Source organism: Hemicordylus capensis, chromosome 17 (assembly GCF_027244095.1).
Source record: "Hemicordylus capensis ecotype Gifberg chromosome 17, rHemCap1.1.pri, whole genome shotgun sequence".
NCBI lineage: Eukaryota > Metazoa > Chordata > Lepidosauria > Squamata > Cordylidae > Hemicordylus > Hemicordylus capensis.
This window is the reverse complement of record NC_069673.1, coordinates 8,451,078-8,476,176: the sequence shown is the minus strand read 5'-3', so window position 1 is coordinate 8,476,176 and position 25,099 is coordinate 8,451,078. Positions and strand designations below refer to the sequence as shown.

At 47.0% G+C, this 25,099-nt stretch overlaps 1 protein-coding gene and 1 long non-coding RNA gene across 5 annotated transcripts in view; one reads left to right on the top strand and one right to left on the bottom strand.

Annotated features, from left to right (window-relative positions):
* CDK5RAP2 (CDK5 regulatory subunit associated protein 2) overlaps nucleotides 1–22,646 on the top strand; it is a 130,604-nt gene extending 107,958 nt beyond the window's left edge. For 3 of the 4 annotated variants that reach the window (XM_053282557.1, XM_053282556.1, XM_053282554.1), the window contains exons 31-38: nucleotides 394–515; nucleotides 2,046–2,297; nucleotides 5,542–5,625; nucleotides 7,189–7,424; nucleotides 10,091–10,219; nucleotides 12,611–12,749; nucleotides 22,239–22,285; nucleotides 22,550–22,646. In XM_053282557.1, the coding sequence (XP_053138532.1) occupies nucleotides 394–515; nucleotides 2,046–2,297; nucleotides 5,542–5,625; nucleotides 7,189–7,424; nucleotides 10,091–10,219; nucleotides 12,611–12,749; nucleotides 22,239–22,285; nucleotides 22,550–22,609 (1,069 nt within the window). In that variant the 3' untranslated portion in view covers nucleotides 22,610–22,646. The remainder of the gene's footprint in view (nucleotides 1–393; nucleotides 516–2,045; nucleotides 2,298–5,541; nucleotides 5,626–7,188; nucleotides 7,425–10,090; nucleotides 10,220–12,610; nucleotides 12,750–22,238; nucleotides 22,286–22,549) is intronic. The other variant, XM_053282555.1, reaches the window with a different exon arrangement.
* The window catches only part of LOC128339065 (uncharacterized), a 49,524-nt gene continuing 42,329 nt past the window's right edge, over nucleotides 17,905–25,099 (bottom strand). Inside the window, exons 3-5 of the long non-coding RNA XR_008312815.1 lie at nucleotides 24,724–24,801; nucleotides 20,134–20,237; nucleotides 17,905–18,061 (exon numbers count right to left, since the gene is read on the bottom strand). This is a non-coding gene — a long non-coding RNA (uncharacterized LOC128339065). The remainder of the gene's footprint in view (nucleotides 18,062–20,133; nucleotides 20,238–24,723; nucleotides 24,802–25,099) is intronic.

Here is a 25,099-nt window from a genome sequence, read left to right as displayed (position 1 = left end):
CCAAGGTTTCAGGCAGGAGTCTTTCCCAGCCCTCTCTGGAGATGCCGGGGATTGAACCTGGGACTGTCTGCATGCCAAGCAGATGCTGTACCACTGAGCTATGGCCCCATTTCCAATTGACTGCAGGGACTTTTCTCCTTTACTGTACATTGCATGGTGAATTGGATTATGCAGGTTTATCTGTGCGGGGCGAAAAAGATCTTAGATTCTCCTTCCGGGCAAGAGTTGTCTGTTGATGACCTAATCCCATTCAGCCCTATAATGCTAGTCTTCCTTCCAAAAAGGAACCCTCTTTGGCTTTTCACGCTGCTGAGAACTGCATTAGCACAGTTCAGGTCACAAATTACAGTGGCAATATTTAAACTCTTGACTGTTTCAATTGGGATGTCGCAGGTTGCAAATTGAGCTGAACTCCAAACAGCACCAGCTTTCGGAAAATGACAAAGTGCTGCACTCGCTACGGCTGGAACTGAAGGTGTATGAAAAGCTAGACGAAGCCATCGCCAGTCAGAAAGGTACCCAGTGGCACAAGCTTGTTGGCGGTCTTGGGGGGGAACTTTGCATCGCTCCCGTGATTTGATTTTCCTGGGCTGGTTCAGATTGCACATGCAGTCCAGCCTCTGTGCTGCTTTGTGATCTGCTGCCAACTGAGCAAAGAGGCACCTTTTTCTAAAAGTGGTGATTCTCTTTTATTTAGCAGGGGGAGAGCAACCGGCCCTATCCATCCCCAGCACAGCATTCCTCCATTGGCTGTTGGTGGTGTCTGTGTTTCTTTTTTTGGATTGTGAGCCCTTTGCGAACAGGGAGTCATTCTATTCATTTGTTCAAATCTATGTAAACCGCTTTGGGAACTTTGGTTGAAAAGCGGTATATAAATATTTGTCGTATTTGTGCGCCATCAGCCTCGGGAGCGCTCACTCCCCTCTCCTTGGTCTGCGCATGAGTCAGAAAAATTAAGCCCTAGACTCAAAGAAATGTGAAGCTCAACCATTTGTCACAACAGTCGTCCAGTTCCTGCATGTGGGAGATTCTTACCTTTGTGGGACTTCCCTGCTTTCCGTTGGAGGCAAACAATAAGGGATATCTTTTGCAGTTCTTTAGCACAAGGTTCTCAGACTGGGAGATCTAGGGCAGAGTTCCAGGGAGGGGTCGGATCCTGCAGCAGGAGATGCTTTATTTCTCTGCCAGCCAAAACCTGGGTATGCTATTGGTGTGAAGTTGAAAGTGAAGCTGAAAGATGGTGACTGGCCAAAGCCCCCATCCATTGAGCAAATATGGCAGAAAGGGAAATGCCATATTTGGCATTTGGAAAGGGAAATGCCATATTTGGCCAGAATGTGGACAACCCAGATGGGTTGTCCACATTCTGGCCACTCTAGTGGACTCAGAGTCCAGGCAGAGAGAAGGTATGACCAGAGAGGGGTATTCCTGCAAAACTAGGCTTAACATACCAACCACAGAAATGAATCACAAAATGACAAACTGTCATCTCTCTGCTAACTTAAAAGCATTTGGGATTCACAGTTTCCAAGATTAGATGAAGTTGAGTCTTCAAGTGAAAAAAATTGCCTTTGTTTCCCCTCTGTTTCCAACTTGAATGGTTTGCTCCCTGTCCTCTTTATAGGTTCTGTTTTCCTATAACTATCATTATATTTCACCCATCCATGGGTCCCAAGCTTGTTTTTTTCCATTTTGTTTCTTTCTCTCTCTCCTAGTGTCACTCCCCAAAACCATCCGTTCAATTGTCCTTCAGAATTTATAAATCTTTTTCATTCCCATCTTATAATATGTGTAATTTTGCCTCGAGTATGCAACATTAGCTTTTATGGACAAAGTGAAAAATAATTTTTGGCTCTTATTAAATCTTTGGAGGGAAGAAGCAATTAAGACTGTGTGGGGTTTTTCCCCTGTTAAGTCATTATCTACCTACTGTTTGTAGTCGGCTCTTAATATCTGGCTCATATGCGCTCATTTAGTATTTTAATAATGGCTCTCTTAATTGTTTGCAATGGCCATCCCTCCTCCCCCTCCCCAAATGTCCTCAGATCGCAGCTGCAACCGATCAGATGAATGCTGGAAAGATCAAAATCACCCGCTTGATTTACATGAGCTGTTGACGGAAATTCAGAACTTGCGAATCCAGCTGGAAAGGAGCATCAAGGCGAACAAGGCGTTGCATGAAAAGCTAGAGGAGCAGCTTTTGAGAGGAGGAAAGAGGGAGAAAGCCAGCTCTGGGTCAACCATGAATATCAACTACCTTTTGAAACAAGAACTGCAGCATTTCACCGGAATGAACGGTACGCAGTTTGATCCATATTCAAAGGGGTGTCTTTGGTTTCGAGAAGATTGGTTGGGAACCGTGAGCAATTGGCATAGGAGATTGACGCAAACAAATCCAGTCGAATACTGCTAGACCGGGCCTGCTCAACTTAGGCCCCCCAGCTGTTTTTGGACTACAACTCCCATAATCCCCAGCCACAGTGGCCAGTAGCCAGGGATTATGGGACTTGTAGGCCAACATCTGCAGGAGGGCCGAGGTTGAGCAGCCCTGTGCTAGACTAATGGAGTTCATTCTTGAGAATAGCTCACAGAGAAATAAGCATCAATGGCTACTAGACTTGATGGCTCTGGGCTCCCTCTGGGTTTGGAGGCAGTGCACCCCTGAATACCAGTTACTGGAAAGTGACAGTGGGGAAGGGTGGATATGAAAGGACATCACCTTGATGTCTTCTTCGTGGGCTTCTCAGAGGTGTCTGGTTGGCCTCTGTGGAAACTGGACTCGATCAGAGCTGCACAGCCTGGGCTGTCCCGCAGATGTTGGGCTATCACTTCCGTCCTTTCTGACTATTGGCCACTGTGGCTGGGGAGGTGGTGAGTTGTAGCCCCAAAGCAGCTGGAGGTCTGAAGTGGTGCCCTCTGGGCGAAATGGCCCATCGATTTGACCTGATTGGGCTCCTTTTATAAGCTCACAGGTCTTTGGGGCCTCTCTAAGAAAAGTGGGAGTGGGATGGCAGCACACAGGTGATCATGGCTCCCAAATTATGGATGGCCCAAATGCAGATGCTTGGCAGCCCAACATCTATGCTTCTTGCCCAAGGAGCAGGAAGGCCACCAAACCCCGAAACAACTTCTAATTGTAGCAGTGGACCAATCTTATTGGAAAGCTTGTTGTCCTAACCTGTGTCGTTGGACAGGCTCCGGCTAGGATAATTTGCAAGATAGGGGGTCTGTTAGGGAAGCCTGTTTCTGGCATCACTTCTCCATGTCATAGTTGCTCAGTCTCTGACTGGAGTCATATCCTAAGCATGGAGGCCTTGTCCATTTTCTAACTAGGCGCAACCTCTTCTGTGTGCCTCCATCTCTCTGGTGCTATTCTGCATTGCAAGATCTCTCTCCTCTGCACTGTACTGTCCCTGCTGTTACAAGCAGAGTGAGAGTAGTCTAACAAGAGGTCTCCTTGAAACCAGTCTTCCAGAAGGATCTACTGTAAAGAAGGTGATTGTTGGGCACATCTGTGGGTCGTGTTTTCCCCCCTTCCTCCTCCACAAACGTAACTCCTTTGCGTCAGCATTCCAAGAATTGTATACATGGTTTCTTGCCTCCAACCCTTAGCTCCTTTAAACCGAAGTTGTTCTTTTTAAAAAGCAGTTTGCAGGCTGTATCTGTGATGCCAGATCTGTTGGGCTCCGTTTCCATACACTTTTTGCTTACCTGAATGGTTTGTTTAATGCACAAGCATTTGCTACAGGCGACTGCACGTTACTCAAGAACGATCAATATGTGCTTTGGATGGCCTGTGAATAAATCAGCAGAATAAATTTTGTGCCCTAGAGGGATATGTTTTCCTCTATTTGCATTGCTGTTAAATGAAGGGCTCGAGCAATTTAAAACTCAAGGGAAGACCAAAGTCTGCACACTCTATGCAAATGCATCTTCTGAGGGAGCATCTCCAGCGTGGCAGTTCCATAGGACATAACGGATGTTCAGAGCACCGCAGAGCAAACACTCCTTGCTGGCTGGTTTTTAAACTTTTGACTTTATTGAGCGGCGCTGAAGCAAATGTAGACAAATCACGCCGCGCTAATGTATGCAAAAGGAGATTCATGTGTTTCCGAGCCGTGAAGTTTGCGTTTACTGCACATTGGAATTCTACAGTGTAAGCTGGTTTTCCTTGGCGGGCTGAAACTTGCGATTACCAGACCTGAAAATGGATTTTTGTCCAGGCAAATGGATCCTTTTTGATTCATTTGTGAGATTGCAAATGTTTGAAGTGGTGTTTTTTTTTAACCCTGCCAGGGGTGTGTGTGTGTGTTTAATTTTGGCATTGCTCAGTAGCATTAGGAACCTAGGAAGCTGCCTTATGGGGAGTCAAACCCTTGGTCCATCTAGCTCAGTGTTGATTACACTGACTGGTAGCAGCTCTCCAGGGTTTCAAGCAGGAGTCCTACCCAACCCTACCTGGAGATGCTGCCAGGGATTGAACCGGGGACCTTCTGCATGCAAAGCAGATGCCCTTCCACCTAGCTATGCTATGACCCCATCCCCTAAGAGGAATATCTTACAGTGCTCACATGTAGTGACGCATCCAGATGCAAACCAGGGCAGACCCTGCTTAGCAATGGGGACCATTCATGCTTGCTACCGCAAGACCAGCTCTCTTCCGCACAGGAGAGTTAGAGGAGAACGAGAACAGTACCTCTGAAAGCAGTGGGGGAACATATTCCCCCTACCCCTCTAAATGGAGAGAGTGCTTCTTAGATTATTTCAGTAGACATTGACCCCATGTTGATTCCACCAAGGAGCCAGCTACCTTTTTGCCAAAGTCCTGTCCATCAATCGACTGCCTTGGTTTTTACTGATCGGTTAACTATCCAGCCCCACTGCCCCACAGTAGCTCCAATAAGGCTTGTCCTTCAAGCATTGGAAATGAAGAAGTTGGATGTGACCCAGCAGCCCCTGACAGTGCCTCTGATTTTAATGGGAGGCATTTAAGCATGGAGCTGCTCTGGGAAGAGCAGAAGGTTCCAAGTTCCCTCCCTGGCAGCATCTCCAAGAGAGGGCTGAGGGAGACTCCCACCTGCAACCTTGAAGAAGCCGCTGCTGGTCTGTGAAGACAATACTGAGCTAGATGGACCAAGGGTCTGGCACGGTATATGGCCGCTTCCTATGTACACGCTTAGATTTAAAGCAATTGACTTGGGCTGGGTCATGCCTTTTCATGCAGAATATTTTAACCCAAAGGCCTGTGGTGGGTAGGAAGTACTAGGAGTTACGAGGACCCCAGAGTCCTACCCTTCTGGTCAGAGGAGGCACTGCTGGGGCTGCCTTGGATATGTGATCTTTCCGGTGACTGAACGGCTGATCAATTGGTGACATTGGCAATGGTGGGGGGGCTTCCCCTTGGCCCACGAGAACTGGGCAGCTCTGTATGTCCAGTGCTGTAGCAAACGAGGGACTTGCTCACCGTGGCAGCAAAATGATGGCTGTGTGGAATGCGCACAACGGTTCCCTTAACCTCTTATCGGCTCTTCTTTTGATCAGCAGAGTTTAAATTCCCCGGTGCAGACAGCAACATCCTCGAGTTGCAACAGAAATACGGCTGCTGCACGTTGACGCTACCGACAGGTACTGCTCTGGGTAGTAAGATTGTGGGGTTGGGTTGTTGATGTTGTTGTTTTTAAGTCCTGTAGTAAAGGCGCAGCGGGGAAATGCTTGACTAACAAGCAGAAGGTTGCTAGTTTGAAGCTGCACGGGAGGAGGCAGTGGTCAGCCCCTCCTGTATTCTACCAAAGACAACCGTAGGGCTCTGTGGGCGCCAGGAGTTGAAATCGACTCGACGGCACACTTTACACTTTAGTAAAGGCTGCTTATTTGAGGTTTAATGGTGATGCAAATACTTTCATTTATAACAGCCTACATTGGAATTTGGTGCCAATACTTGGTGTAGAGATCGTACCACAGTATGGCAGTGAAAAAACAGTATTGCACTGAAAAGGTCGGGGAATTTAGGACCGACAAAAGGAGTTACTTTTTCACACAGCGCATAGCTGATCTATGGAGTTCTCTGCCACAAGATGTGGAGGCAACCAGCAGCCTTTAAAAAGGGGCTTAGACAAATTCATGGAGGGCAGGTCTATCAATGGCTATTAGTCTGGTGTCTATGGGCAGCCTCAGTGGCAAGATGCCTCTCAATACCAGTCGCGGGGGAGCAGCAGCAGGAGGGAGGGCGTGCTTTCGCCTCTTGCCTGTGGGCTTCCCAGAGGCATCTGGTGGGCCACTGTGGGAAACAGGGTGCTGGACTAGATGGGCCTTCTTGGGCCTGGTCCAGCAGGGCTGTTCTCACATTCTAATCCGCTTACAAATATTTTGTGGAAAGGGAGGGGAAAGGAGCAATTGAATAACACAGTTATTGGTGGGCGGGTTGTCTGTGTGGAAGGGTACCTGTAAACGGGGCTGGAGGAGGTTAAGGAAAGGGGAAGTGGGCGAAATACCGGGCTACTCATAAGCCGCTCCGGTCATACTAACCCAACACCTGCCTAGCCCCGGACAAAGCTTCAGGCTCCTGGAGTCCTTCCGTTCTCTTCCACTTGAGCCTGGGGTCTTGGGCTATTGCTGCCCAACCAGTCTAGACACAAGGGCATTGCCCCCCTCCTCTTGCCATGCCGAGTGCCTAACCAGCAGGCAAAAGGAACACCGATATGATCACGTTCCAGCTCCCATTTTCTAACCGATATTCGTGCCGGGGCTTAACTGGGACATTAGATGAAGCGGGCTGTTGATGCTGATTTGTTTCATTCCGTAAAGTTGTGTTCTCTGGCGGTTGTTTTTTAATTGATGGGTGTATGTTTTATATTTATCGCTGTAAGCCGCCTTGGGGAAATCCTATTTTAAAAATCAGGGTATAAATGTATAATAAAATAAGAATGAGCATGACTAGCTAGATTCGTCCCCATGGAGCTGGGAGTGAATTCCTTGCGGGGAGACTGGGAAGCAAGGGGAGCCCCACGGGACGCCTGCTAACCGATCCGGGCGTTGACATATAACACATAACGCAGAGCCTGGGATCAGAGGCAGGAAAGTGGGGCAAAGAGAGAGGGAAGCTTGGCAGGGGGAGTTGAGGGGCAGTAGGGAAAGGGGCTGCATTTCATGGGCTGGTTAGAGCTTCATTCTCCTGCGTCCCGGATCCAGAGCTAGCCCTGGACAACTCGGACGGCTCCTCGCGATGCAGCTCTGCGGCCAGCAAGTCCCGCGGCCCTTGTGGCATCCCTGGCCACTACGTCTGGGCAGACAAAAACGGCCGGCATATCCTCGGCTCGGTTGAAGATTACAACTCTCTGAAGAAGCAGATCTCCGAAGGGCAGAAGCGGTTGTCCGACCTGGAGCTTCCTCTGAAAGAGATGGAACATCCAGAGCCCGGAGCAAAGGTAGGCAGGAGGGCCGCGAGGGTGGCATGCAACCGTTATCCCTTAACCGGAGATGTGGGTAACAGCCGCCTCTAAGGCAAGGGAGATCGCTGAGCAGATGGGCAGAAACCGCAGCCGTGAAGTCGTTCACGTAGCTTCCCTGGTGCTCCATTTCTGACGTTAACAAAGAGGATCTGGAGAGCAAGCCCTTCCGGTGAGGGCCACCCCAGTGCTGTTTCTCCCCTGGAGGCCGGTCTTTCCAAGGTCGAATCCAAGGTCTGGCTTTCCGTCTTTTAAGTTCTGGCTTAAGCTAAGTTTTTATCCTTGGGGGCTGGCTCCGCTGATGCTTGAGGATGAACGTATTTCCAAATGGGAACGCTCATGTGAGCAGAAGCTGCTTCCTTCTGGCCTTTCACCACAAGTCCTGGTAATGATGGGCTATGAGCATGCTGAGCTGGTGGTTACCCAAAGAATCTTCGATACAGAACGGCAGACAGACCAAAGTTTCGTCCCAAGGGGAGTAGCGCTGGGGAATCAGATTCTGAACACACCCCCTGCCAGGTATCTTAACCAGATACCAAGTGTCACAGGGCATTTACCCAAGCAGGGCTTAATGTTTGGCGCACTGCAGTGCTTCAGGGCAGATTTAAACAAGTTCCGTTTGCAGAGCGCTTTTGTCCCTGTGACTCGAGAGCTACAGAATCAACAGCCCATGTTCTATTATATTGTGATTTCTATAGGGACATTTGTAATATGCCTGTTACTCGATATTTATTAATCTTTCCGGGCTGCTCTGATGGTTTCTGCGTATCCTATCTTTTATCAGATCATGATGAAAAGATCTCTTATGCGGTTGCCAGGTTTTGCCTAATTGCTAGCAGAATTCATAAGGCCATGTTATGTACCTGAACAATTCTGTATCACTGTCTGTTGAGTGGTTATGTAATGAGTCGGTTTTCCCCTAATATGTTTCATGTTTTTAGGAACTTTTCGGAATTTGATGTGTGTGTTTTTTTCTTTTTCTTTTTGCCCTTCTGTATTTGTTGGTCAGTGACCGAAATAAAAATGACTACCACTACTGTGAGGGCCGTCTCCTTTGGGAACGTAAGGCCGTTGCCCAATAAAGACGTTTTAGTCTATTAATTGTATACGTGTCAATCTAAAGAGAAAAAGAGACTTTGTTTCCAGAGGATGCTTGCCGGCATCCCAGCAGGAGGGGCTGTGGAAGATTCCCTTCCTTCCCACATAGAGTGGGGCAGCCCCCTTCTAAGTTGGGACTTGCCCCCTGCAGTTTTTGCCATTTCTGTCAGCAGAAAAGAGGCTCAGCAGAGTACAGGTCAGGATCCCAGGTGCTTCAAAATGAGGCCTTGTGTCCTATTTGCTAGGCAATAGTTGTAGGCTTCTCATAGTAATTTCAGTGTTGTGGAAGGCAACCAGCAGTTAGCCAGCAACGTGTGTAATCCCAATGATACAGTGACAGAGGAACATTGGAAGCTGCCTTATCAGACCCTAGGTCCAGCCAGCTCAGGATTGTCTACACTGACTGGCAGCGGCACTCTGCGGTTTCACAGCCCTGCCAGAGATGCTGCCAGGGATTGAAACCGGGACCTTCTGTGTGCAAAGCACGTGCTCTGCCACTGAATGAAGGCCCCGTCCCTTTGTTGGTATACTATTACGACTATCCTTATTGATATAACGTGACTATTTGAATTCACGTAAACTAATATTGTAAAGGCAGATCCACTACCGACGTTTCTTCTCATCATGTCTTTGACACACTGGTCCCCTCGCTTGATTTTCTGGTGGCTCGGGCCGAATTCTGATGTGACTTTGGTTGCAGTGTGGCCTTTCAGCCTTCGCCTTGGCTCTGTGGCAGAGCCGCTGCTTTGCATGCAGATGCCACTAGGTGGCACAGTCGCAGGACGCCCTAAGCTGTCCTGCTTGGTGCTCAGTGGCGGAGCCCCCGCTTTGCACCTGGAAAGGCTGAATCTCGGCCTCTCGAGTGAGCAGGGCATCTTGTCAGCAGTGCATGAAGAGAAGGGGGCATGATATTAAGATAAATGTTTCACACTTTACACAAACCAAACTTGTAGAAGAGCAGGAGGCCGCGCGTTGCCGTCAGAACAAGCCCCCTCCCTCCGCCTGCCCCAGTTCCTCTCGACATTTTCTCTCCCCCATTCCTCATTTTGGCAGCTGCTGCTTCCATTTGTTTGCTCAGTTGTCTGCAGAAGGGAACATTTTGCATGGGCCCTGCTAGTTAGCTTACCATTAAATGGAGCGGTTTAGAGGGGTTTGCGGCGGGAGAAACATCTATATTGCCTAAATTAATGTCGGGAGTCATTTGACTTTCAAATTGCATGCCATGAAATGCAAATAAGAAACAGCAAAGTCTCTTCCAAGTGGCACAGCAAATGTAGTAAACGTAACCCATTATTAATTACTGTTATTGATTAGGCTAAGGCCCCGTTCCCTCCACCGCCCCCCCGCCCCCCGCTTGAATAATGCATAATTTCAGCTGCCTTTTAAACCAAATAAATTAGTTTGCCCAGCACACAATATACTTGTTCATCAACTTGAATCCTGAAATTCACAGCAGATTGGATTTATGCCATTAATTAAAGGGTACGTTTTCCTAATCTTTTAAGGATAAAATATCCTCCCTTTCCCCCTCTCATTCTGCACTGTAGGTGAACAGCCTCTCGGCAGCTGCCGGTGCCATCCAGCAGAACCTGGACGAAGCCGCTCGCCTGTTGAAGCTCCTCTGGAGAGTCTCTCTGCCCATGAAAGTCGTCCACAGTGCAGCTTACTCGCTTCAGGTAGGGGGGTCCAGGTGCGATCCACAGCAGCGAGTGGCTTTGAGTCCAGAGCTCAAACAGCCCAGAGAAGTGGGGCCCAGTTTCAGCTAGTCCTCTGGGGGTTACTTTGATCCCGGTAAGGAACACGGCGGCAGCATGGAGAAAGAGTGTGGGAGGAGGCAGGCCTGCAAATTTTGGCCACTGGTGCCCTCTCAGGGGACAGATGCACGTAGTGATTGTTGGCAATGTCCTCCCCCTTAGAAATGGAGAAGATGTTGACAGCCTTGTTGCACTTACAGCTTTCTCTCTGTTATCAGCCGTTCTTGATTTCTAACCCACAAACCATTAGGATAGCATTTCAGTCATTTTTGCACCGAGCAAAGCAGCAGGGGCAGAGTCTCAATGAACAAATGGTTGCACACTCTCCAGGGAGTCAACTTTGGAGGAATGTTCATGCCCATTCCTCTGACATAGATACAATTTTATCGTAGTTAGGAACATAGGAAGCTGCCATCTACCGAGTCAGACCCTTGGTCCAACTAGCTCAGCATTGTCTGCACAGACTGGCAGCGGCTTCTCCAAGGTTGCAGGCAGGAGTCTCTCTCTGCCCTATCTCGGAGATGCTGCCAGGGAGGGAACTTTGAACCTTCCATATGCAAGCATGCTGTTGCTCTTTTCAGAGCGGCCCCATGATCACCTGAGGGGAGTGTCTTATAGTGGTCACACATGTAGTCTCACACCCTTGCAAAGTGGGCCACTGCAGACCCAGTGGTTGGGACAAAGAAAGGCATGATAACATCCTGAAAGCTGAAAGGATTGTGGTGCTATCTCTTTTCCATCTGTAGGGGTGTAGACTTTGTCAAAAACTATAATATGCATTCCCCCCCACCAGCTGACACATCTACTAGCCAGAGGCTCCCCTCCCCCTGAACTCAGAGACACCCACTGAAATTGGTTAAGGACAGGCGAAATGAAAGGATCCCTCCATCCAGTGGAGGTTAATTTACGTAATTTGCTGCCCCAAGATGTGTGAATTAGATGTGTGAATTAGAACAAGCCACCTAAACAGAAGGAACTTGAACAGCAAAGCAAATGTGATCTTCTAAGTATCACTGAAACCTGCTGTGATGAGGCGCATGGTTGCAGCACAGAGAATCCTGTGTTTATCCTCCATGGATTAGCTAGATACGCAGAGGAGTGGCTTCTCAGTGGCTGTTGGCCATAGTTGTGAAATGAATAAAATGGGGTAGCTGAAGTCCCTCGTTACGACTTACGCTTGCCTCTTTGCAAAGTCGGCAAATGTTAATCTGTCTTGGGAACATTGTCTGTGCCTTCCTTTTGGCCAGATAGTCTGTAGGTCTCCCACAATGGTACTGCTTTTATTTCTTGCCCCTTCGCTTTTCACCTAGACGCTTCCATGCTCAGATCCATGGACTTCTATGCAGATGTATATGATCTTCACATATAAGGCAACTCCTTTTTCCTTTCGGTTGGCTCTCTTCACAGCTGTTGTTGGACTACAACTCCCATCTTGCCCAGCCAGAGTGGCCAATGGTAAGGGATGACGCTGGGAGTTGTAGCCCAACATCTGCAGGGCGACCAAAGTTGTGCCACTGAGTTATATCCTGAGTTGTGCTAGATTCCAATCCTGAGGCTCGCCCCAGCAAGTTTCCGTGATACCTCTTGGATTTTATATGCCTGGCTGCGTTAGGATTTCAAATTCCTCCCATTTGTTTCCCACACTTTATGCATTAGTGTGTAGACCAGGGATTCTCAACATTGGGTCCCCAGGTGTTATTGGACTTCAACTCCCATAATCCCCCACCCCCAGTGGCCTTTGGTTGGAGATTATGGGAGTTGAAGTCGAATAACACCTGGGGACCCAATGTTGAGAATCTGCTGGACACAAAGACCCCCTCCCTCTTCCTTCTTAAGGCAATGAACATGAGACCAAAGCCCAGCTTCTTTTAAAACCAGAGATTCCACTGATAAATACAAAACTAGGGGGGAGCTGGGCTATTCTCTGGTGAGCAAGTAGAAGGAGATGTCTCTGGTTAATGAATTATCCATTGGTGCAAGCCAGTTTTCTGGTCCATGGGGGTTTCACTTCATGGGGGAGGGAGACTAAAGCCCTGTACCAAGTATAAAGCCCATTACGAGGGTGGGGGAGAAATATGTGCCAAAGGCAACAACAAAATGGAAAAGGAGGTCCTTGGACGTGGACATGTCCCTACACACCTAGGAAGCCAGAACGTGGCAATACCCATGGTCTCTGCTGTCTACACCAGGGATTCTCTGCCACCTCGTGGACAGAATGGAGGGGGTCTGGATCACCCTCTGGAACCAAGTAGGAGAAAGTGTAAGCGGCATGTTCTCCGTTCACAGCCATCTTCTCCTCTTCTCACTTTGCAGGATGAAGGCTTGAAAGCAGAGCTGCACAAGCTCCGTAGGAAGCTGGCGGAACAGGAGAAGAAGCTGCACAGCACAGTCAAACGGCTGCACTCCACCAACCAGCTGAAGGAGAACATGGAGAAAGTCATCATTGACCAACGTGAGTGAGCTTCCTCTTGCTTTGCTTGATCCTGACACATCAGCACATGGGTCTCTCATTTGTTTTTGCAGCAGCCACCCCTGTGCATTGAGCTAGAATTTTGCCTTCATGTCTGGCTTGTGAGCTAACTGGAAGAATCTGACTGCCCACTGCTGGAAACAAGATGTTGGAGTAGGCAAAGGGTCCATCTAATCCAGCAAGACTTTGCCTCGATGTATATGGATAGCTATGAGTATCTGGTATTCAGAGTATCTGGGTCACACTGCAGCGTGAGCCACAGATGGGCAGGGTGGTTGTGCAGGTAAGTGGGAGCAGCTGTTTGTGGGAAGCCAGATCCCTCCCTGTGTTGTTGCATGTGATAATGATATGGAAGCGCCAGGTTCAAGAATGGCATGCCAGGTTTTGGAGAAGACAGTGGGGGTCTCCTGCTTGTGGGCTGTTGGAGGCGTGTGGTTGGCCACTGTTGGGAAACAGGATGCGGGACTAGATGGGCCTTTTGGTCTGTTCCAGGAGGCCAGTCCTCCCGTTGGGCAGCTGCAGGGGCCGATCACGGCAGACCTGATCAGCTTCTGATGTGCTCCGGAAGTGAATCTAACCCATTCGAAGAGGTGGTGGAAAATTGAACTCCCACTCTCAGGAGAGTGTGGGGCTTGGGGGCAAATCCTGCCCCTGGTGCTGGTATGCCTGGTAGAACAGCCTTTGCAAACTCCTAGAGATGTGTCCCCAAGAGTAGGTAGTGACCATTGTTTGGCCTAGAATGAATGGATTGCCTCTGTTTCTGTGGGGCGGCGACAACTGGCGGGACATCCCTCCCCTCCCCTGTCACAACAACAGGCACTTAGGTTTCCTAAAGGGAACAACCCTTTAGTGCTGAGTGTTTGATAGCTTCTCTCTTTCTTTTTGGCTTCCCAACCTGCTAGTCCAGGAGGTAACCATCCTTCCCATTCTGTTCCGCAAGCCTGCAGCTTTTCACAGTAATTAGGTTTCATGGGCTTTAAGTGCCCCTGTCTTTATTTTCCTCTTGCTGTTTTTATGGAGATTTGATTGGTTTCTCATTCTTGCATGCTGCATCCTTACAAAGAGGTGAGCGAGATGGTTTTTACTTGCATGGGTAGGCCCCCTTGAGGGCTGTGAGAAGGGTAAGGCAGGAGATACATTATTTTATTCAATCAAAACATGTCAGGGCTGCTCTGTTACGAGCCAAAAGAACAAAGAACACTTCCTGATGTGTGGTGTTTGGGTGAAGCCTGTGTGAAAGCAAGGATGGTCAGGTGAAGCTCTGGGTCAGAGAGCTGGGCCAGCCGACCCAGTCGCACCGACTCTCTCTGGCAGCCGAGTTCTGAAGGGGGATGTCGTTCTCAGTGTGTGAGAGAGAAATGCCACCCTTGCAGCCGGGGCATGTGGTTCTTGAGGTCAGGATAGCACCCTGCATCCATCCAGGCATTGGAGCTCCACCAGTGGCCAGTCAGATGCTTCCCCAAAGCCCTGCAAGCAAGGAAGAAAGGCAGCATCACTCGAGTTCCCTTCTGTTGTTGTCGCCATAGCTATCCATATGCATCGAGGCAAAGTCTTGCTGGATTAGATGGACCCTTTGCCTACTCCAACACCTTGTTTCCAGCAGTGGCCAGACATGAAGGCAGGAGTGCCCACACCCCCTCGCAGTACCTGGAGTGCTAAACTGGCTTTGGGGGCTCCTGGAAGCAGTAGTGTCCAGGCGAAGACCTTTTTTAAAATCTCAGAGTCTGTGAGTGGCTTGTTCACGGGTTCTCGGAGTCTCCTCCCCTGTCAGTTAGCTGCACACACCAAGTTATGGCCCCAGGGGCAGTAGTTGCCTGCCAGGCCCTTAAGAATTTGATGTGTGTGTCGGGGGGTGTTCTGTGTATTTCAGTGCTTTAACTGCAATTGTTTCTGACCATGAATATCACCGGGGCTGCTTTGTAAGGAGGGTGCTTTCTCCTGCTACGGCATCATTGCGAGGGAGGGCCAATCTGGCTCAGGGAACTGGTCCAGCAGGCTCTTAGGGTCTGACGAGTAATTAATCTGGAATTGGAAATGCCAGATGAGCTCCCTCTTAGAAAGTGCAGGAAATGGGCCTGCATAAATGTCACCAGTTACTCGCACCACCAGAACAAAGTAGGCCCTTGCTGTCAGTTTTTCAGATTCAAAACCACGGAACTGGACATTTTTGAAAGGTTAGCTTGCATCATTGCCTCATATGGCTTTTTATTAAAAACAAAGCGGAGCTTCTGCCCTAGCAAGTCTCACAAATATGTTGTGTCTCATTAGCTCTAGGTGCAGCCTATTGCTGCTAGAGGCCCCAGCAGTGGGCCAAGAGCCGACAGGCTGGTTGTTGCCGAGGTGGAGCTTTGCATGCTCAGCCCGTGCAGCTGGACCTGAGGAATGGCCCGCCTACAGGCCATGTGGCACGAACATGAAAAGCAGGATGCGGCCCCTCCCATGGCTTCTTAGGATGAGCCGCTCCTGGAGGCTTGCTTCGTGTACTAGGCAGCACGTACGGTTTATACTGACACGTTGAAAGAGAAAGGGGACCTGGGATGTGTTCTACTGTAGTCTAATGTAGCTGAAAACAATTGGAATACGCTAGAATATACCAGGCTACACTTGGTGTTTTCCAGCAGATTTGGAATACACCAGGCTACACCAGAATATACCAGGCAACACTTGGTGTTTTCCTGCAGATTTGGAATACACCAGGCTACACCAGAATATACCAGGCAACACTTGGTGTTTTCCTGCAGATTTGGAATACACCAGGCTCCACTACACTACCAGGCTGGATAGGGCCAGTTGCTCCCCCCTTTCAATCAAGACAATCATCACCACTTTTAAAGAGGTGTCTCTTTGCTCCGTTAGCAGGGGGCTGGTGTGTGCTCCTGGGTCGAAGGGGCAATGGGGCAGTGGGTTGAAGGGGCAATGGGGCAGTGGGTTGAAGGGGCAATGGGGCAGTGGGTCGAAGGGGCAGTGGGTCAAAGGGGCAGTGGGTCAAAGGGGCAGTGGGTCAGTCGTCGTATGCAGGGGTGTAGCAAGGTTGGTGTAGCAAAATACACTAGGTGTATTCCAGTAGATTTGAAATACTAGAATATACCAGGATATGCACAGAATAGACCACCCCAGATCTGAAATATAGTACATGACAGAACATATCCTTTTAATGTAACCAAAAATAACAAAAACCACTAAACCTATGAATGTAAATTATATTGAGAATGAAACAATCTTTATTTATTTATTTATTTATTTATTTGTGATATGAATGAATCAAGGATATCAATGAAATGTAATGACAAAACATCTACAGCAATATATACATAAGAACAATTAGTACAATATAACAACAGAAACAGAACAGCTTTCCGGTAATGTTCACTGCTTTGGTTGGGCTTTTCAAGTCTCCAAAAAGTTCACTTGTTCAAAAAATATCAACAATCTTGTCTTTCTGTTCTTATGTTGGAGAATGAATCCTCCTCACTGGGAATCCATCAGTCTTGCATCGTATGTCCATTCTGAAAAAAACAAAACCCATATTCACCAATAAATGATCTATTTCTAACAAATAAATCAATGGCCATATGGCCCTTTAAAATATTTTTCTATAAAACGATCAATTATCCTTGGTCAATTAATATTAATGCTGTTAATATTGATTATCATTATGATTGGATAAAATTCTGTAATCTACATCAACCAAAGGAGTTAACCACAATGAAAAGACATAATTATTACAAATTTGAATGCCCTATAATATTTTAAATAGAATCCTCACCAGTTAACTTAGTTCTAATAAAATGACTTGTAAATATCGAAGCTCAGCAATGTAATATTCTCATATCATATAAATAATATTCCCACAGGGTTATCTCTGACCCCTCAAGAGTTTCCAACAGACTGAATAACTTGTGCAAAACTCCAGCTATTTATAACAGTTGTGTCAAATTTGTGAATAGGGTTTAAAATCCTTAAAGGGATAAAGCCATCCATATATGTTAAAAATCAAAACCACCATCTTGGAGTATAATTTTTCTTTATAAATATGGAGATAGATCTAGAAGTTCTTTAAGACCCATGGGGACATGGGTTTGAGTAAAAATCCAAAAGGCTTCTCTTTGATTTAATTTAGTACTCAACGCTTCTTCTTTACTTGTATTAACTATTACTCTTTCAACTGCAAAGAATTTCATAGTTTCTAGTGAATGTCTAAATGTAATAAAATGAGGTCTCCATATTTCTAGTTCTAATTTTGCTCTTGTGTTCTGTAATTCAAATTTTCAAAGGTCTACTAGTCTGACCCACATAGAAAAGACCACAGGGACAAAAAATTGCATAAATGTGTGGATTGACAGGTAGTGAATGTCTTAAGTATGATTCTGTTGTCATTAGCTAGATTGATGAATTCTTTGGTTGACAAACATTCCTGACAACATGTACAGTGTCCACATTTCCAATGTCCTCTTATGTCTGTAGTATTAATCTGAGTTCTAGATACATCTGAGTGAACTAGCTGATCTTTTAAGTTATACTTACGATGATATCCAACACACAGAGGTAGAGTACAACCAGGCAGATCTTGAATCAAATGCCAATGTTTAAAAATTATGTGTGACAGCCCAAGCTTTGGACCAGAATTCAAGAGACCAAAAAAGTCTCTTAGGTTTATCCTAATTGTGTTTTTCAAAGAGTTTAAGTGTGGAAACTTTGTCAGATCCTTTCTTAGCCTTCTCTATGACTCATTTGGGATAACCTCTGGATGTTAATGCAGAAGTATATACAGCTCTTTGTCGATTAAATACTTGAGAGGATGTACAATTCCTTTTCAATCTCACAAATTGACCAAATGGTATGTAATCTTTAATGTGTCTAGGGAGAAAGCTATCATAATGTAAAATGGAATTCCTATCTGTGTTGTCATCAACCTCTGGAAAGTTTTTTGAACCCCCCAAAACCACTCAAAAGCATTTTAAATTGGCAAGGGTCAGCAAGGGAAATAAGGCAGATCAAACTCGGAAACACCCCCCCCCCAAATCACTGAACCCTTTGGACTTCAGCAGGCTGAGCTAATTGGAAAGAGTGAGCCACCATCTTTCAATCTCTTGCCAGAGGCGGAGGTTTGAATCCTGAAAAGGAGACTTGCCTTTAGGGGGGTAGACGCAGCTGAGGAGCATAGCATTTTTTCCAAGCATCAGTTGATGTTGTGCGGCTGATTCATAACCAGATTGCTGGAAATGCATGAGGCAAAGGGTTCTCCTCTCAGCTAGCCTTCAGGCAACTTCGGGGACTTCAGCGGGCTGGTCCAGCTGAGGGAGAAGCAAAAAAACATCAACAATAGAAATCCATCTTTTTGCTATTTAAATGAGCTCAATAGTTTGTGATCCATGAATCATTTTGTGATCCATTGTGATTTTGTGCAAGGGGGAGGATTCTCCCCAGTTGCAAAGCCTTGTGACAAGGGAAAGCGAACTGATGAGCAAGAAGACGCACCAGTTTTCTTGCTCAGCCACCTAGCCAAAAATCTCTAAGTGGTTTGTTTTTGGAAAGAGACTAAGAGGGTTAACATGGCGATTTTTGGTATGCAGCGTTGCACTTATTGAGTCAGACATTGATCCATCTTGCCTTGCATTGTTGACTCTGACTGGCAGCAGCTCTCCAAGGGTCTAACAGCCTCAGATCCTTGAAACCAAGGTGTCAGAGGATTGACTTCAAGAACTGTACCTGCACACCAGTGAGCTACATCCCCTCCTGTTTATTCCAAAATATTTCAGAGCACATGAAGTAAACTGATTTTGGGTAAGAACTTGCCGTGCAATAGATAATACTGGGCGCGAGATGGACCAAAAAGTCTAACTCAGTAGAAGGCAGCTTGTACTATTAAGAGGAGGGAAACCATGCTAGGACCAGAAAGTCTTCTGGCCTAGATGCACCCAACATAACAAAGAACATGAACAATTTTTGTGTGTGAGATAGGGTGCCATCCTTAAAAATGGAGCTCAATATATACTTTCCAGGGTTGGTGAAGTAGGCAAGTCAGCTATCCTGGATGTAGTCCTTACCAACAGAGAAGAATTCTCAACAAAGAAGAAGGTTGAGGAGATGAAAGTGGGGAGAGACCCTCGGGGAAAGTGACGATGCCATCTTGATATCATTCATGATATCAAGGGGAGGGATATCATGAAATCAGGAGGGTAGACTTTAGGTTTCAGGCAAGCCAACTTTAAGGTAGCTCAGAGGAGAACTAGATTGAATTTTAGGGCTAGAAATCTTCAAGGAAGAAAGAGGGAGATTCTGAAGGCAGAATCACAAACACTTCTCATGGGAAGGAAAAAATGGAGGACAAGAAGCCAGCATGTCTGGCTGGGCTGAGAGCTCTCCAAACAGCTGAGAATCAAAAAGGGCACATACACAAAATGCAAGGAGGGTCATATAACCCTCGAGTACAGAAACTGGCCCAAACCTGCAGGATGCTGTCAGGAAAGCTAAGGCTCAGCATTAGCTGAGACTTACAAGGGGATGCCAAGAACTAAAAGGAGTTCTACAGATACATCTGAAACAAGAGGAAGGTCAAGAAAGCAGAAGATGATGAAATGATAACGGGTGACCAAGAGAAGCGAGACCTCTTTTGCATCTGTCTTCTCCCACAAGGCAGTTGTGGCCCAGCTGGATGACAGATGCACCCATGGAGGAGCATACTCCTCAAGATAGGTAAAGAGATGGTAGTAGCTTAAACCTAGCTACCTTAAATGTCTCCAGGCAGGCCCAGATGGATTGCATCCCTGGGAAGGACTCCTCCAGATCCAGGTGAGGTGCCAGAAGATGCGATGAGCAAAAGAGCCGGGGTTGTTGAGGCTGGAGAAGGGAAATCTAAGAGGAGGGATGATAACTGCAGGGCTGTCTCCTAGGAGAATGAGTGGACTTGTCCTCTGTTGCTCCTGAAGGCAGGACTGAGAGTCAAGGTGCCAGGAAGAACACTTAGGCTAGAGATGAGGCTAAGACTTGTGAGGGCTGTTACAGTTGAATCATCTGCCTTTTGTTGCTTCCTCTCTGGCTTCGCTTGCCCCTTTTTGGTTCTTTAATCTGATGCAAGCCACTTTGAGTTCTCTTGTGGTGGTGGGAAGCGAGGCACACATCTTTATGCAAATGAAATGCAATGAACATCTTGTCAACAAATACTACAAATCATCCAGTGAGCTACCAATCAACGGACCAACCTGTGCGATTTCCACCTTGAACAGGGGAGTTACTACAGGTTGAAGAGCATAAGTGAAAGCCTGTTTCAAACCTCTGCTAAGCCATGGACTCATGGAGTGGCCTCAAGAGAGTTGCTCATCCTCAGCCCCCCCTCTGTAAAGTGGAGATGATCATTCTGACTCACCTCGCAGGGCTGTGTCAAGACGGAGCTGCCACGCCTTCCCTGAAGAGTTGTCCTGCACCACAACAGACCAATGTTCCTCCAACCATTTGTCATCTCCTTCTGAACTGATCAGCAAAAAGAGGCCCAGTTATTGTCATGGAACATGGGCTATCCATGAATTAATCTGTGCAGTTAGCTGAAAGCAAGCTGCACCTTGAGAACCGGCTTTCTTTCTGGCCACCTTGCCTGCATGCCTGCCCTCCTCCCCAGATCCCTCCACCATCCTCTTCCCCCTGGCCCTTTTCTTTAATACTTTAATTAATATTGGCCCAGCCTCAGACTGAAATGCTGTTATGACCAGGACAAGATATAATCATGTCGATGTTTATATAAACACATACATGATTATGTCAACATGGACATTTCCTATAAAAAGGAAAGTTGCTAGTCCTCTTGCTTGAGGTGGTATTTAAAAACCACGAAAGGCTCCGAGACGCCATGGGGCTTCAGCCTTTAGGCCTTTCAGCACTGCCTTTTACAGGTCTCCACAGACCCTAGTTGCAAATGCTCTGCCTCTCAACATCCCATGAGAACTTTGCTTCCCTCTATGCTGTTGACCAGCATAGTCAATCCAGGAGCAGCCTTATAATCTGAGAGGGGTGCGTGTGTGTGTTTTCTTTAATCCTCTATGCATTCACTTGAACATTTTTGCTTTGGGGGGAAAATTTAGTGGTTATTGGAGAAAATGAATTCATCAGCAACAGTGTTTATTAGCTGGGAGCACATACCTATGCAAAACATTCTGGATGCAATTTTCTTTTAAGTCTCGTTTGATTATGGGGACTCGTGATGTCATTACCTTTCAGCTTGTTGTTGTCAACAGAATGTAGACAACCACAAAAAGACAAGTCACAATGGCAGGGGGGCAATCCCAGCTTCCCACAGTTAATGCCGGGAAAGGGGGGTGGGGAATTGTATGCTAATGCACAGAACGCTGCCACTCAGATATCTAGGCAAAGGGGGAAATGCTCTATGGTTATGCTAGTTCAAAACAGGGATCTCTTTCTTTTGTGTCGGAATAAGACAGTGTGATAAAACCGTGGGCAAGAAGCGAGCATATTTCATTGAAGACAACATTATGACACACTTATATAATAATACCATTAAGAGAAAAAACCCATTCCATTTAACATGTTGTGCTAAGGGCTTTCCATGTGTACTCAAGGTCCAAAATGCCACGCCCTTAACAGACATATGTATCTGGGGTATGGTATGGCACAGCATCTGCCATAAACTCAAAAAATTGTTAAAAGTACATGGTAGCAACTCCCACTTTAGTGCACTGAAGAGGTGATATGTTAACTGTCCCCCACCTCAAAATAACACACACCCCCCAAACTCCAGTCTGGTTGGGGGCTGCTGCTGCAGGGGTATCACCAAGCCTAAGAGTGACCCCAGATTTGGACCCACCATTTCCCAAAGAGTTCTGGAGCTAGGCAACCCAGGTTCCTACTGAGTGTGTGCCACAACTGACCTTATCACCACCACCACCGGGTAAAATGGGCCGATTCATTGCATTTTTGATAAATACACAAACATCTTAACACACGAGGGCAAAACACATACTGAACTCTCTCCTTGACCTAACACACACACACAAATCCCCAAAAGACAAGAGTACCAATGCAGACATTGCCTGACAAAGTCCAATCCCCGAAAAGTCAGGGGGTGGGGAGGATCTATCAAACTGGTGGAGTCACTTGCCAAACTTGAAACTCCTATCAGTAAGCAATTTCTTTTCATTTCTACCTCCAAGTTGGCAGGAAACATTCTTCAATCCACCCCTCCTACACTGCCATATTTGAAAATCAGCCCATTTCCTAGCTATGAGCTGTAGCACTCGCCTGTATTCCGGGTTTCTGGTTGTGATGGAGGAATGTAATTGGTCTGTCTATTGCTAGAAGGGCAGCTCTCTAATTAGTAATTTGGAGACCCCCTTCAAGGCCCCCTTTTTGTCACATGTATCAACTTATGAACTTTTCTTCATTGTTCGTTGCATGCAAAATTTAGAAGAAAGAAAAAACACAACCAGTGCACATACTCTCATCTGCATTTTCTCTTTGCAGTGGCCTTAACTCATGATGTCTTAAAGAAGGCGAGAGGCAACTTGGAAGTAAGTAAAACCTCTGCGCACATTAATTAGGCCCTGCCGTTGCACACCCGTCTCCCTCCCGTACGTAGCCTGTTGGCAGCACAAGTTGCCTTGTTAATAATCTCCTTGGCTAAATTGCTGCCATTTATTTGGTGCATATTCTTTTTGGATGGAGCTAGAGGGCCCTCAGGAGCTGGGGGCCGGTGTTCTTTGAACCCTTTCGCTCAATTATAGCTACGCCCCTGCTTATGCCCTTAACTTCAAAATGCTTTCTCTCTTCCCTAGATCCAGCCAGCCGAACACAAAACACCAGCCTTCACCCTCAGCAAGAAAAGGGTTTTATGAGAACTGCACTTCTCCGAATAAAGGCCATTTTCTCCTTGCTGAGCTCATTCCATTGATTCTTTTCCTCTCAAGGCCTTAACATATTATTGTATTCCCCCCCCCAAAGGTTGTTACTTGAGTATTCTCTACACGGCCACCCTTGCTACCAACCCCGCCCCCCCAACCCTCCTCAAAAATTAACAGATTTAGTGTTATATAACAAGGTAGAGATTCAGATGTTGATACTGACCACAGCAAGATCAAGAACAGGACGTGGCAGTCTGAGAAGGTATATATTTATTTTTCTAAACCTGGTTGCTCTTTTTCTCTTTGCTCAAACTAAAAAAGCTAGAAGGCTCCTTTTTGTTTTGCTTCTTTTGTTTTCTTTTGGATAATCAAGGCACTACGTTAGTTAACGCCAGGAATCACAGTGCAAAAAGGGCAATGGAAAGATTCCCTGTCAGTGCGAGGCGACGGAAGCCGCGCGGCAGCAATTTAATTTGGGCACGTTGTGCCTGGCTGGTTTTCTGGAATGTGGGAAGCCGTGAATAATATTTTCAAGTGTGGTGATTATTTGCTTGAAAGGTCTCGCTGAGAACTACCTGATGCAGCGCGCCGCTTTCTAATCTAGATCAGCACAACAATCAGATGCTTGGTTTGGGAATGGCGGAGAGGAAAAAAGTTAACTGGGCCAGATGCTGGTTTCACAAGAAAACAGGCGGCATTCTGCGGTCCCCAAATGGTACACCTTTGCTGCCAAATTAAAGTTACATCTTAGAATTTTGCCGTCTTGGGTGTTTTTGTACTACGACTCCCATCATGCCCAGTGGGGATGATGGGAGCTGTAGTCCAAAACCAACAAGTTACCCAGGACTGGCAGATCTGCAGAAGTTGCCCTGCCTTTGCCTAGAAGAGTGAGCGGGTCACTCTGGGACTCACAGTACACACAAGGCAGTCTCCCCATTCACTGAATGGGAGTGCATGTTCCACACAACTGCAGCCAAGAGGTTCTTCCATGGAAACGCTGGGCTGCTTGTGCGGGTTACCGGCAGCCAGCTCTCCTTTCCCTTCTCTGGGGGCTGGGGCGTGATTTATCATCCCTTAACTGCCAGGGGCTGGAAGACGCTGCAGGTCAAAGGATCTGCTTCTGGCGGCTGGCATATCTAAGCCCATACGCCCACCCGTAGCCCCTTCCGGCCCCCATCCCTCTGGGAGGAGCATGTGTATGTCTAGAACAGGGCCAGAAGATACTCTCCGCCTGCTGTTTTGTAACGGCACGTCCCTAGTCAAATTGTACCTTTGCTTGGGATTTAAGTTGTATGCCACTTTGGGACCCAGTCCTGGTCCCAAATGGAATGAATGAAATGGGAATGGGGTCAGGGCAGCATCAGCTTCGACTCCTGAAAGATCAGGATGAAAGGCCTGTCGATTCCCCCTCTTTCTCGTCTCCAGTTGCCCAACTTAAGTTACCCCTCACCAGCCAACTATATACCGCTGCTGTGGGGAGACAGGACTCTTGGTAGTGGGGCCCCTCGCAAGGGATGCTTTGTGCAAAGAGCCTGGTCACTTTTCAGAGGTCTCTGCAAAACATTCCTTTGTAGGCATTTCTTTTAGAGACTTTGAAGAAACTCTGTGGATTGCTTTAATGATAGTTTTCACTGTATCCATGTGAAATGTTTGTTGTTGACTGCGATACCATGTTTATGTAATTTGATTAGGTGTTTACTTTCTTTTTTGTAAGCCACCCTGAGTGGAATATTAATAGAAAGTCAGGATAGGTATGCTTAGAGGAATGCACATGCCCCTATCAACAGAGGCACACCTCCCCAGTCCAGCCCTGCTTTTTTGTGCTATTTTCTTTTTCAAAACTGGTATTTAAAACCGTGCTAGGAAAAAACAACATGTGAAGCAGCCCTGTGAATTATGCCTGGGTTAAGCTGATTTATGGGGAGTGCTTGGAGGGCTGTTTGGACTTGCGTGCTGTGCTCACAACCAAGACCCACTTGATATACTGAGAGCTACTCAAACCACCAGGCAGCTTTAGACCTTCAACAGAACATGGGCTGCAGTTCAGGAAAAATTAAAGTTCCAATTGAAATCACAAGCACAAATCAAAGTATTTAAGATATGCCTACCTTTCACCGTAGTTTAAAGCAGGGAGGTATTGGAGAGTCTTGTCACCCAATGGGAGACCAGACGCCACAGGGATTATTCTGCAAGACAAAATTTCAACAAGGATTTTAGAGGACAATGCTCCTAGACAAATTTTGGGTTTGTGTGCTAGGCTGAAAAAAGAATGCCTTCTCCTGAACCAATTTCTGCTCTAAGAACTCTGCAGTCCTTTCTGGGGATGCTCAAACTTGAGTCCCTGCACTATGTTGCTGCACTACAACTCCCATCATCCCCAGCCACAATGGAAGGCTGGTCAAAGGAAGGCCATTGTGACTGGGGATGATGGAGTTGTAGTCCCCAGCATCTGGGGACCCCCAGTTTGAGAACTCCCTGCCTTAC